The 13,138-nt window shown below is 42.0% G+C and overlaps 1 protein-coding gene across 1 annotated transcript in view; it reads left to right on the forward strand.

Annotated features, from left to right (window-relative positions):
* The window catches only part of sin3b (SIN3 transcription regulator family member B), a 71,875-nt gene extending 60,606 nt beyond the window's left edge, over positions 1–11,269 (forward strand). The window contains exons 18-19 of the mRNA XM_084307800.1: positions 8,766–8,964; positions 9,668–11,269. Coding sequence (XP_084163926.1) covers positions 8,766–8,964; positions 9,668–9,904 — 436 coding nt within the window. The 3' untranslated portion in view covers positions 9,905–11,269. The remainder of the gene's footprint in view (positions 1–8,765; positions 8,965–9,667) is intronic.
* Positions 11,270–13,138: the final 1,869 nt, after the last annotated feature.

Here is a 13,138-nt window from a genome sequence, read left to right on the forward strand (position 1 = left end):
CAATAGAGAGCATCCTGACTGGCAACATCACCTCCTGGTTTGGGAATAGCACTGCACAAGACCGTAGCAGACTACAAAGAGTGACACGTTCAGCCGAACGCACAATTGGAGGGGGGCTTCCCACCCTCCAGAACATTTACAACAAGCGGTGCAGGGGTAAGGCTAAGAGAATCATCAAGGACTCCAGCCACCCGAACAACTGCCTCTTTGAACTGCTGCGGTCAGGCAAGCGATACCGGAGTCTTAAGGCGAGCACAGAAAGACTCAGAAGAAGCTTCTATCCCCAGGCCATCAGGCTGCTCAACGAACAATAAACACTATGCAACAACCATCAAATGCACACAGCACACACACCCACACGCACACACTCACTTTAAACAAACAACACACGGCAGCACCCACTCTCCACACTTTAGATCACCTAGACACACTTTATATTTATTGGTAAAGGATTTGCACTACAACTCGTACACCTTACTGTAAATTGTACCTAAATTGTACCTTGTCCCATTTCTGCTTTGCACTATATAGTATTGTATATTAGTACATTGCATAGTATATTGTAAATTGTATGGTAACTCAGTTACTTCTATTCTGCATCGAACATTGTACATATGTCTATACTGAACACTGTGACCTCTATTTTTACTTCTATTTTACATGCTATTAGAGCTGCCGCGGTATTGATTATTTCCTTATCGCACAAATTTGCAAAATATTTCCTACCGCCGCGGTTTTTACCGCACGCACACAATTTTTTTTTTAAAAAGTTTGAATGCATTTTTTTTTTTTAGTAGTAGTCTACTCTTTATAGCATATAGCCTGCCTCTAGTCTAAATGTCTATCTTTAGAGGATGACTTTGCAGCATGAATATTGTTTGGGATTCGGCAAGCACGCATTAGTTATTGAAAGTGAAACACGGATGCGCAGTTCACTCGGTGTCGCGGGCACCCCCCCGACCCTTTCTTATTATTATTACTATAAAGTTACTACTTTATAATAAAGGCATTCGTTTTGTGGCATTGACATTATATAGTTATGCGTTCAATAACATCAGCGTATTTACCGGACCATAGCAAGCAATACTCTATTCATATCTCAGTTCCTTTCTTTGCTCAGAGCGTGCTGAGTTGTCCCATTCTGCGGTCTGTTAATAAAGTTTTCAATCAGACAAGTGTATAGAACGAAGGGCTTTTATTATAACATTCGTTGCAGACAGTAAAATCATTATGTCTCGTTTAGTACTCCTGAAGAGCGATGATAGTCCACTCCGGCGGAGAGTTAAAGCTAACGTTATTAGCTGTTGTGATGAACTGACATTCAGGACGTAAAAACGTGTGACGCGTCTCTCTTCTGACCAATCAGTGGTCTGCAATGTTTCACGTGACTTTTCTGGTACCCAATAGGGTCGCTTGGAACCTCGATAGACGAGTAGGGTATATCTGCAGAGCCGCAAGCCCAACGAGAGGAGGGTAAATTATTATTATTATTATAAAAAACAGCGGTGACGCGGTATTCAGCCTACTCTGCGGTGGCCGTGATGTAACAGCGATACCGCGGTAATGCGGTAATCGCGGCAGCTCTACATGCTATACTATTTTATTTCATACGTATCTTGTCTAGCACAGTCTCTGGAGCGTAACAGTAAGAAGCATTTTGTATAAAAGTATTCTGTACTTCTGTATGACAACTATTAAAGAACTTGAAAACTTGATAAGGTGCTACTGAGATGTTTTGGTGAGTTCTTTGTTTTTTTGTGGAAGTAGCCCTTCTTAAAAATGCATGAACATTCACTGATAATTGGTCTCTAGTGGAGTCTACAAGGTCTACATTGCCGGACCATGTAGAATCCGGACCTTGTAGACCAGACCTGGGCATTGTACGGCCCGCGGGCCGGATTTCTGACCGGCCCGCGAAAGATTACACGATAATAAAAAAAAATTAAATTTTTTTTTTTTTTAATATTTTTTTTTAATATTTTTTTTTAAACTTTTTTTTTCTTTCATGTCAACGTTCACACGCACAATATACGCTTACCTAGGATTTGACTTGATTCAACAACAAAGCAGTCGGGGCAAGCCGAAAACGGTCGAAAGTGTGGTTATTTGAAGTTTGGATTTCTTTTTTCACAACTGAGGTAGGTAGATTCAATTTTGGAGACTAAAGTACAGAAAAAGGGTACCGTTGGGTACCGGTATCGATTCACAGGTACCGGTACCGTATCGGTTCAAATGTGAACAGTACCCATCCCTACTGAACACACAACTGCAGGGCAAGGGCCTTTTTGCTCATGAAATGCATAGCCATGTGAAAGCCTTCATGACAAAGTTGCAATAAATTTCAAGGCAACTAGGCAGCAACAATCTCAAACACATGAAAACATCTCAGAGGACCTGACATGGTCAACACACATAGACACAGTAGTAAAGAAGGCGAAACAGCGTCTCTACCACCTGAGACAGTTAAGGAAGTTCAGAGTATCGGGAAAGATACTCCAGTCCTTCTACTCAGGAGCTGTAGAGAGCATCCTGACCGGAAACATCACTGCCTGGTATGGAAACAGCACGGCACAGGACAAGAAGGCCCTACAGAGAGTGGTGCGCTCAGCCGAGCGTACCACGGGTATTGCACTACCCCCCCTGCAGGTTCTATACAACAAGAGGTGCAAATCCAGAGCCTGCAGGATAATGAAAGACCCTCACCACCCCAATAACAGCCTGTTTCAGCTGCTGAGGTCAGGCAGACGCCTGCGAACCCCAGCTACTAGGACAGAGCGGCTTAGGCTCAGCTTCTTCCCCCAGGCCATCAGAGCCATGAACAATGAACATTGAGTGCTCAGAACATTGAACTGTCCACACACAAGCACACATGAACACACACACGACACGCACACTGTGCACGCTCACACACGAGCAGCCACTTAACACTTTAACATGAGCGGGCACACACTCATGTCGCACACACGCACACTTATGGCCAAAGGAAAGGACACTTTAAATTAGAATAACAGGAACAGTGTATTGCACTACCAAAGCTAACTAGCATGTCCCATATGCTCTGTAAATAACTATGTACAGATACCGAGATGTCACTCCATGTTACCTGCTACCTGTTACTGCACAATGTTGTTTCCTTCTTTTGATTCTATTATATGTACCACTGTATTGCACATCGTTGCGGGCAAGACCACCCGCATTTCATTGTATACCTGTATGCCGTGACAATTAAAACTCTTGACTTGACTTGACTTGACTTGAAACCCTGAAAGAAGTCAAACCATCAGCTGATCACCGGCACAGGTACTCATCCATGTTGGGAGCACTGCATGATGAATTTTCAATGCGTTTTCAAGATTTCAAAAAGGTTGAGGATGAAATGCAGCTGGTTTCCTCTCCCTTTACCTGCAGTGTTGATAGTGCACCCACTGATGTTCAGCTTGAACTCATTGACCTGCAGTCTGATTCACTACTGAAAGAGCACTTTAAGTCAGCATCACTGCTAGAGTTCTACTCTGCTCTCAAGGAGGAGAACTTTCCAAACATGAGAAGACATGCTCAGAAGATGTTGGTTCTCTTTGGATCCACCTATATGTGAACAGACATTCTCAGTCATGACGTTTACCAAGTCCAGGTACAGATCCTCTCTCACTGATGAACATCTGGCAGCTGTGCTTCGCATCTCCACCTCAGACATGCAACCTGACTTTGATGGACTTGTTAAAGCTCAACAGAGACTGGATTTATCACACTGAATGAAAAAAAAAAAAAGCTGAACACTAAAATGTGGAAATATAACAAGTGAAATGGGACACTTGATATTTTTTTTTTCTTTTTGCACAGTTCTGAAAACATTAAATGTTTAATATAGGCATGTAAAGTAAAAAAGGCTACTGGGACACTTTTCTTTACACAGTTCAGTGACATGTCTTGTTTATTTTGGCTATAAGATGATGTGATGTCTTTAGAAAGCTAAGAAAATCATTGTTTCAATAGTATATGAAACTCAAAATAATAACTTTATTTGTATGGCACTTTTTCATACATGCCCTTTGTTATTAATGTTTCACATTTTGTTTATCATTTTGGAAATAAATTCTATTTGAATAAATTATATTTTTGAAAGCTAACCTCACCTTTTAATTGCCAAATAATAACATACACTCTTACCAGGGGTCAAAACAATGCCATTTACTGCTTTTTATATAGAAATAAAATGTATATTATGCATAATTGTGTTTGGAATTTTGGCCCGGCCCTCCAACATATTTTCAGTTGCTCATTCGGCCCCCCGGGAAAAATAATTGCCCACCCCTGTTGTAGACTGACATAATTCTGTGCATAGTTTAGTCTACACAGGCCATATTTCAAATAATCAAAATCTTACTTCATTCATCTTAAACATTCTTGATTTGGGGGATTGGTAGTTCCCATGAAATCTGAAGTTGTTCAAATGACAACAGCGATCCACCTTGAATTAAATCACACAGCCGAGTGAAACCTTGTTGGCTGCGTCACAGTCACGAAAGGGGCTACTTAATTAATTAATCCAATCCACTTTATTTATATAGCACATTTAAAAACAACAACGTTTACCAAAGTGCTGTACAAGTCTCACAACATTAAAAAAAAAATTTAAATTTTTTTAATCAAAGCTTCGAATTAAAATCGAAGCTCGGCCCCGAAGCTTCGATTGCCAAAAAAAGCGTTGAAGGTCAGCCCTAAACCTAACACAGTAGTAGTAGATATGGCTCTGTTGATTTCAGTGGTTGTGGTAGCATTTAGTCTGCCAGAAGGAAATACGATGCATATTAACTCTCATATTAACTGCCCACGCGACACTAGACATGTTTTGCAAAACATTAAATATCTTTGGAACCATTTATGATAAAGATTTAACTTTAAATTGTATCTGAACGGGGAGATTCTCTTCTCTCCTACAAAAAGGTGTATCACTCCGTTGCCCACAGACTGACAGTTGGAAGTATGACCTAGAATCTCGAAATATCTAGATTGGTCTATCTATATATATATATATATGTCACTGAGCTGTTAGCCTATTGCCAGTGGAAATACTAGAAATGGTCACGTGCGCTGGGATGACCAATGGAAAATTCCTATACTCCATCGAGCCGCCAGACACACACACACACACACGCTGCTCACGCATAACAGATGAGAGAGAGAGGAGCTTGTCCCTGGTTTTATAATAAAATGGCAAAAAGACATGAAAAGCGGTATATTTTTCAACAAGCATTGGAACTTGTTGTGGTTGTTGAGGTCGATCCAGATAATATAAATGATTCTGAGCCATATAGCTGGGACAGTGAGGATGACAATCATATAGTGAAGGATTTTATGTGTTTGAAGCTATGGTTTGAAGTAGCCTACTTTTGTATCAATTGTTCTGACTACTATATAATTTATTGTGCAGCTTGACTGAGTGGAAGGGGGGTGTAAATTGCAGGGAGATATTGATCCAAATATGAATGCAACACCAAAATGTATATCTTCACATTGTCTGCTAAAAAACATCCAGAACAATATCCAAATAAATGGCTGTCACTCACTGAGGAAAATGTGTATTTGTACCAAATTTCACATGGGGAGGTTCAAAACACCATGTTGAAAAAACAATAATTCCCTGGTAAACTATGGACTTATTTTAAGGTCCAAGGTTTTTTCCCACTGGCCGTTTTCTTTTTTAATGTAAAATAATGTATGCTCATTGCTCACACAAAGGTAATGTATGATGGTGACTTTACACTGCACCAGAAATATAGGGTAGGTTCCCCTGAATCATAAAAGGTATACCACTTGATACTGACTCAAATAATAAGCTCAGAATTGGCAAAAATATAACGCTATGTTAGGGCTGGGCGATATGACCAAAAACATTATCGCGATAAAATTATAAAATTATTTTCATATAATTCGATATCGATAATTATCGTCGATATAATGTCTGTCAAGTTTAATTAACTTCTTATGCTGCTGCGAATGTCTCGAGTCGAGTTGATGTCGTCATCAGTCCGCGCACGTTAGCAGTTAGCCGACAAGCGGAGTATCTCATGACAATGTAATAAATATGACACTAAAATACTCTCTTCCGCCACAATATATTGAAACGACGTCCACTGTATACTCCACACTACTATAAACGTGGCCTCAGAATTCACGCCACACACATACTCGGCACGTAAATATATAAAACAGCGCCGTGCAAGCTAGTTATCCTAGCCAGCCTGTTGTTTCTAAGCGGTGTATTCCATGACAATGTGCTAAATATGACACTAAAATACTCTCTTCCGCCACAATATATTGAAACGACGTCCACTGTATACCCCACACTACTATAAACGTGGCCTCAGAATTCACGCCACACACATACTCGGCACGTAAATATATAAAACAGCGCCGTGCAAGCTAATTAGCCTAGCAAGCCTTGTTGAGTGAGTCCTACCTCTGGGTCTCCTTCCGGGTCTCCTTCGCTCTCGGCCATCTCCTTCACTGATTGGTTGTTAGTGCGTGTGCTCATATCCAAGCTTGGAAAATCGATATATCGAAACTTTGCGACCACGTTTCATGTTTATTTCGAGGAAATAATTTATCGCGATAGTTATCGTTATCGTTTTATCGCCCAGCCCTACGCTATGTCCAGGCGAACCTTTTGTCTATGTAGGCTTTAGAGGGTTAAAAAAAACGAAAACATTTTAACTGCAATATCACTTTAGTTTAAACTAGGGCTGCACGATTAATCTATTTTAAATCGAAATCGCGATTTGGAATGATGCAATTATCAAATCGCAAAATAAATAAATAATCGCAAATAAAAAATATATATATATTTTATGCTTAAAAAAAAATTTAACCAGGAAGTCCCATTGAGATACAAGATCGGTTTGGGAGAGGGAGGTAAGGGGTTTTAGATTGTGTGTTGTGAAGTTTAGACTTCAGAGAGGGAGAGTAAAGTACAGAAAAAAAGGTACCGTTCGGTACCGGTATCGATTCCCAGGTAAAAAGAAACATTTTCAGGCTCGGTGTCCCAAAAAGACCCACCGCGTAGGCCAGATGCAAGCCGCATTTTACAATAAACCTCTGTGGGGCTGCTTAATTTTTTTTTATAATCGCAAATTTAATCGCAATCGCAATATCTGTCAGAAAAATCGCAATTAGATTATTTCCCAAAATCGTGTAGCCCTAAACTTTAAACACACGTGACAGTAAGGTGTGAACAGTCTCAACTCCCAGTTTTCTCAACCACCTACATTTCTCTCATGGAGCCCGCGTGTCATTCCATCATGAAGTGCTTCGAGAGGCTATTCCTGGCTCACCTTAAATCCTGCCTACCACCCTCACTTGACCCCTACCAGTTTGCCTACCTCCAGAACAGGTGTACGGACGACGCCATCTCCGCAGCACTACACCCTGCTCTCCTCCATCTGGACCAGAAGGACATGTACGTGCGACTTCTGTTCATTGACTTCAGCTCGGCGTTTAACACCATCATCCCCTCCAAGCTGATCACCAATCCTCATGACCTTGGCATCGACCCCTCCCGCTACAACTAGATACTGGACTTCCTGACCGACAGACCTCAGCAAGTCAGCATGTCAGACTGGACAACCTCAAGTCCTCCACTCTCATCCTGAACACTGGTGTACCGCAGGGCTGCGTGCTGAGCCCTCTTCTCTACTCCCTCTTCACCCACGACTGCAAACCGGTCCATGGCTCAAACACCATTGTCAAGTTTGCAGACGACACCACCGTGGTGGGACTAGTCGGCAACAATGACGAGTCGGCGTGCCGTACAGAGAGGAGGTCCAGTACCTAGCTCTGTGGTGTGCTAATAACAACCTGGCCCTCAACACCAAAAAAACTAAGAAGATAGTGGTGGACTTAAGGAAAAATAAAACGGGCACGCACAGGCCCATCCACATCAATGGAGAGGAGGTTGAGCGGGTCTGTAGTTTCAAATTCCTGCGAGTCCACATCTCTGAGGACCTGTCCTGGACCACCAACACCTCGACCCTGGTCAAGAAGGCCCACAAGCGCCTCTTTTTCCTGAGGAAGTTGGCCAAACTCCACCTACCCCCTCCCGTGCTAGCAAACTTGTATTGCTGTACGATTGAGAGCATCCTCACCACCTGCATCTCAAGTCTGGAACGGCAACTGCACCGTTAAGGACTGGAAATCACTGCAGAGGGTAGTGAAAATAGCCCAACGCATCACCAAGACCCCACTCCCCCCCCCCCCCCCCCCCCTCTCTCTGGGGTGCACTACCGCAGCCTCAGGCAGAACCAACAGGACCACGAAGTTTCTTCCCCTCAGCTGTCAGACTTCTGAATCAAAACTCTACTTAGCCCACTGCACCTCACTGTAGGTGCACCTCACTGCACCTACCTGTGTATATAGCCATAGCTTATGTAGACTTTATTTTAATTATAATTTTTTCTTCTCACCATTGCACATTGTGCTAACCATTGCACTTTACTGTACAGTTTTATTTATGTGTCTTATATTGCAACTGACTGTTGATTGTCACATCCTGGTTGGACGTACACAATCTCGTTGCACTGTCTTGTACTGTGTAATGACAAAGTGAATCTAATCTTTTGTAAAGAGACACTAAAACAAACTTATTTCATACCGTCTCATCCCATGTCTGTCTCATCCTACCCTAGGACCCTCGGTATCAAAGACTCAAAGTGCGCTGATACTCATCTGTGATTACCATTCTCATCCCTCTGTGTCTTTTTCCCCATCAGGAACCTGCGTCGCTTCCGCCGCTGGCAGGTGCGGCAGGTGGAGGCCATGCGCTGCAGGAGAGAGTGGCACCGGCAGCTGGGCGTGGAGAACGCCGGCAGCCTTGACTGCCGCTTCAAACTCAACACCCACAAGATGGTGTTCGTCATGAACTCCGAGGACTACATGTATCGCCGCGGGGCCCTGGTGAAGGCTAGGAAGGTGAGGAAGGGACACCGTTACATTCACTCTCTCAAACCCTGCCCTCTTCTCTTGATCCTCCAGTCATCATGACTGTTGCTTGTCCAAGGGAAGTGACAGTTGTGATTGGATAATCAAGAGGAAAGGGGTGGAGTTTGAGATGGGTCCATTCAAGAAGTGATAAGATCATATTATTCTCTGCTGTGGTGAACACGGCAGCATTCGTTTTCAGGGTTTATTATCGGATGGGACTTACGGTATTTATTTGTCCTAAATAATGTTTTACACACAGAATCAAAGTAAATCACATACAGTGGGTTGCAAAAGTACTCTGCCCCCTTTTTTGCATGTTTTGTTTTACTACAATATAATTTCAAAATGCATCTGTATAGGATTTTTGCCTGTGTTCTATGCAAATTTTTGTATCTAAGTGAAAAGCAAATGCTAGAAATGTATGTGTGTACGAAATAAAGTTAAGATAACCGAAATCTAGCTTGCATAAGTATTCAGCCCCCTTGCTTCAAATCACCACTGGCAAGATCTGTTCAACATTTCATATTGTGTCACTTTTGTCACCACACCTTTGCAGCAAACTCCTCAGAATCTCAGCTTGTATGCATCCTGCCAGTGGGCCAGCAGTCGTCCAAGCCGTTATCCCCTCTGTGCGTTTGTCTAATAGATTAGCCACTAATAGCCTCCTCCCTTCCGTCTCTCCCTCCCACAGTCCCAGCACAGAGTGGCAGTGAGCCAGCACGAGCGCTTTGACAAGTGGCACCAGGGATGGCTGGCCGATCACGTGGCGGCAGAGGCAGAGCGCTCGGTCCAGGATTGGCTGATGGGCGAGGAGGAGGAGGACATGATCCCCTGCAAGACCACATGTCTGTCCACTGAGATCAAAGGGCAAATGGTCAACAGATACCAAGTTCATTACAGCAGTAGCAAAGCCCCCGCCTCGCCTTAGAGGACAGAGAGAGAGAGAAGGACCTGGACATGAGGACACGCCCACACACACAGAGAAATGCATGGACATACAGGACATTCATCCTTACACTACACACACGCATATATACAGTCAAAGGCTGCAGTCCCAGTTCTCTACCTCCGAAACGTGTTCACTCATTCACTTCCTCTCTTGGATCCAAGGAGGACAGAACTAATTGACATGCTGAGGACTCCTAAGGGGAGGGGCTAGCGAGGGCTGGTCCACACTTGATGCCATTCCAGTAAGTGGCGAGTGGGTGAATGGTTGCACAGTGACGGGAGAGCAGTAGGGAATGGGACCGACGTAGAAAGAGACACTGGAGTGATCTTGGCCCTATTTGACTTGTTGGGAGGAGACTCTCACGTGAGCGGTCAGACACAGCACACAGGAGCTCTTCATCATCCTCAGCACTACCATCATCATCATCATCTCGCTTCTCTGGTGGTAATCGGCACACGGCACGCGGATCACACTGAAGGACAGACAGTGGGGTCATATGGGAGATTATGAAAAATCGTGGGAGTTTCTTTCAGAAATGTGAATGTCATTCTTTTCATTTTTTTTTTTTTTTAAGTCCATTTGTAGTTTTTAGCTTGTGAAGTCAGAGAGCCTTTTGATTGTGGGTTGGTTTCTGTGTTTATACTGAGAGACGTGGTAAACATGTGGTATGTATGTCCTGCTCTCTTCATCCTTGTCTTTTTGTATGCAGTGCACAGTACAATTCTAGAAATTGCATTATTACTGTAAGTGCATATATACAACGGTGTGTTTTATATATGCATTTACATGATCATGTTGAATGACGGTTCTTTACAGTGTCAGCCAACTCTGTCTTCATTTCTTTTTGTTTCCGTTCATCCTTTTCTTTTGTCTTGTGGCTAATCTAAACAAATTATCGCCATGGTGATGAGGGGTCCTTGCTTTTGATCGAGATTGGTTCAATGTTATGAAGCATCCGAAATCCGAATTATGTATATTCATAATTTCACCAAATCTTTTAATTTGGATTGTGGTCTTTTTTGCATACTGAAATTGAAAATAAAAGCAAAATATCAGTGTTAAAAAAGAATGTATAACATTTATCCTGTATCAGTTCTGAAATAAACAACCTAGTTGTGAACTTCTTAAATATTGTGTGATGTTTCATTTGTTGAATTTCAGGAAGGGCTAAATTTTCAGAAGAATATTCATGAGCACGTTTTACATGTGAAGCTGGGTTTTGCAGAACATATTGGTGAGGATTATAATATTCACAGGAGATAGCAAATGGTGCAGCCTTTCTCATCCCAATCAACTGCAGTGGGAGGAGGTGAATTTACAGACAGCTGGACTGACTACCTCCCTATCGGTCATGGATAACATAACAGTGTTGATCATAACCAGGGCATGAATTAGCATTTACTGGACAAGCTCTATTGAAGTGAGCCATGAGAGCAAATGGGAGAGTGCTTTAAATGAGTTGCCGGTTATGTTCTGGTGCCCTGAACCAGTGAAGCTGCATAATGTTCCACAGTTCCAACCCTCGGGCACAAAAGCCTAACTTAAGAAAGATGCATCTGGCAGCACAATCAATTGCCGAGTAGCAACAGCACTTGAAGTTAGAGACCCTATCGATGCCCTGCCCCTATACAACCAGTATCTCTCATGCAACCCTTTTAATCCAGGAAGGAGGAAAACAACCAGAAGTGAAAGATGCTCACAGTATTAGCGATTAGTCGGACCAGGAGGGAAAGGGTGACACGGCAACGGAACAGTTTGGCATTAATATTGAACATAATTATTTGGTTACAGAGCTAATAGCCAGTCCTTATGTATATATGTGTGTGTACAATGTGTATCAGAATCTACATATGAATAATGTATAATGAAGAATTATTGGTAATGTGGATATTCTCCATTATATAATTTAAGTATTAATTAATGTTCCCACTTGGAAGTGGCGGATAGGGGTAGGGCATGATAAGCTTAGGCTTCTTCCTACTCCTTTTCGAACAGTGATATGTATATTTTTCCATTGTTTGCCTTTTTTTATTCTGTTTTTTTAAATCATGTTCGAAATAAAGATTCATTCATGTACTGTGTGTACGTATATTATGTATGTGTATAGTACGGTGTGTATATGCCGCTGTCTGCTGTCCTGTTTTTATTATTATTTTATTTGTATTTATTTATGTAATTAGCCTGTGTAGGGCAACATGTATGCATGTATATATGAACTGGAGAGAAATAAAACATTTATAAATGAGAAAAATGTATAAAAAAAAATCCAATGCCAGTCCTAATGGAGCTGGTAAGGTAACATTTTCATAGGAGTTCTGAAGAGGGGGGGGGGGGGGGGGGAGAAACGAGTCCAGAGGCGGAGCGAGAGTTTTAAAAATAAGCGTGGTTTATAAAACCCAGATATAACAGGATCACCAAAGTGTATACAGAAATACAAATACCATCATAGTACAGCGTCATACAGTCAAAACATTTACAAACTACTCTGTCAAAGGGACTCGGTCGGGTCAGATTGTAAGACATGTTACCTTTCTTTTAGTCTTAACGTCTCTTAAAATCACATTTAACTACATGTATTTCATCTATTTTTCCTTTTTTGTATCTTATCAAAGTATTACATCCATCTATCAAATTACAGGCACTATCACGTTCATCTAGATAAGAGAAAGGGTACATCGAAAGAGAGAGATAGAGAGAGGAAGAAGAGAGATATCAAGCACTTTTACATCATGGGGTTTTCAGCAAGCAGTAAAAATTGTGTGGTTTTTCACCCATGAGAAAATGTGATGTCAGGGCTTGCGTTATAATCATATCTTTTCAGTCATAAACTGTACAAAGTAACCCTCTTATTGTCAGTGGGTTTATACATAAGGTATGTCTTTTACCATGTTTTCAAGTTATGGTTTTTCGTTTTTCTTACCATTATCACTCATTAAAGCATATTAGTATGCTTCTAATGAGTATTTTAAGATCCAAGATCTGCTTGTAATTCAATCAACTCCATTTACACCACTGGAGAGACCAGAGGAGTTGGCCGCAACTCAATCAGATCTGGGATCAGATAGGAGTCAAAATGTTCTCCAACGGTATCTTAGCATGGTGTCTGTACTCTCTGGACTGGAGTCTGTTCCTGTGTCCTGCTCAACTCAACCCTTTTCCCAAGGGGCACCAGTTTGCCCCCTGTCTCCATGGGAACATGTAAACCTCAGCTGT

Source organism: Notolepis coatsorum (genome assembly GCF_963971535.1).
Source record: "Notolepis coatsorum genome assembly, chromosome: 2".
Taxonomy (NCBI): domain Eukaryota; kingdom Metazoa; phylum Chordata; class Actinopteri; order Aulopiformes; family Paralepididae; genus Notolepis; species Notolepis coatsorum.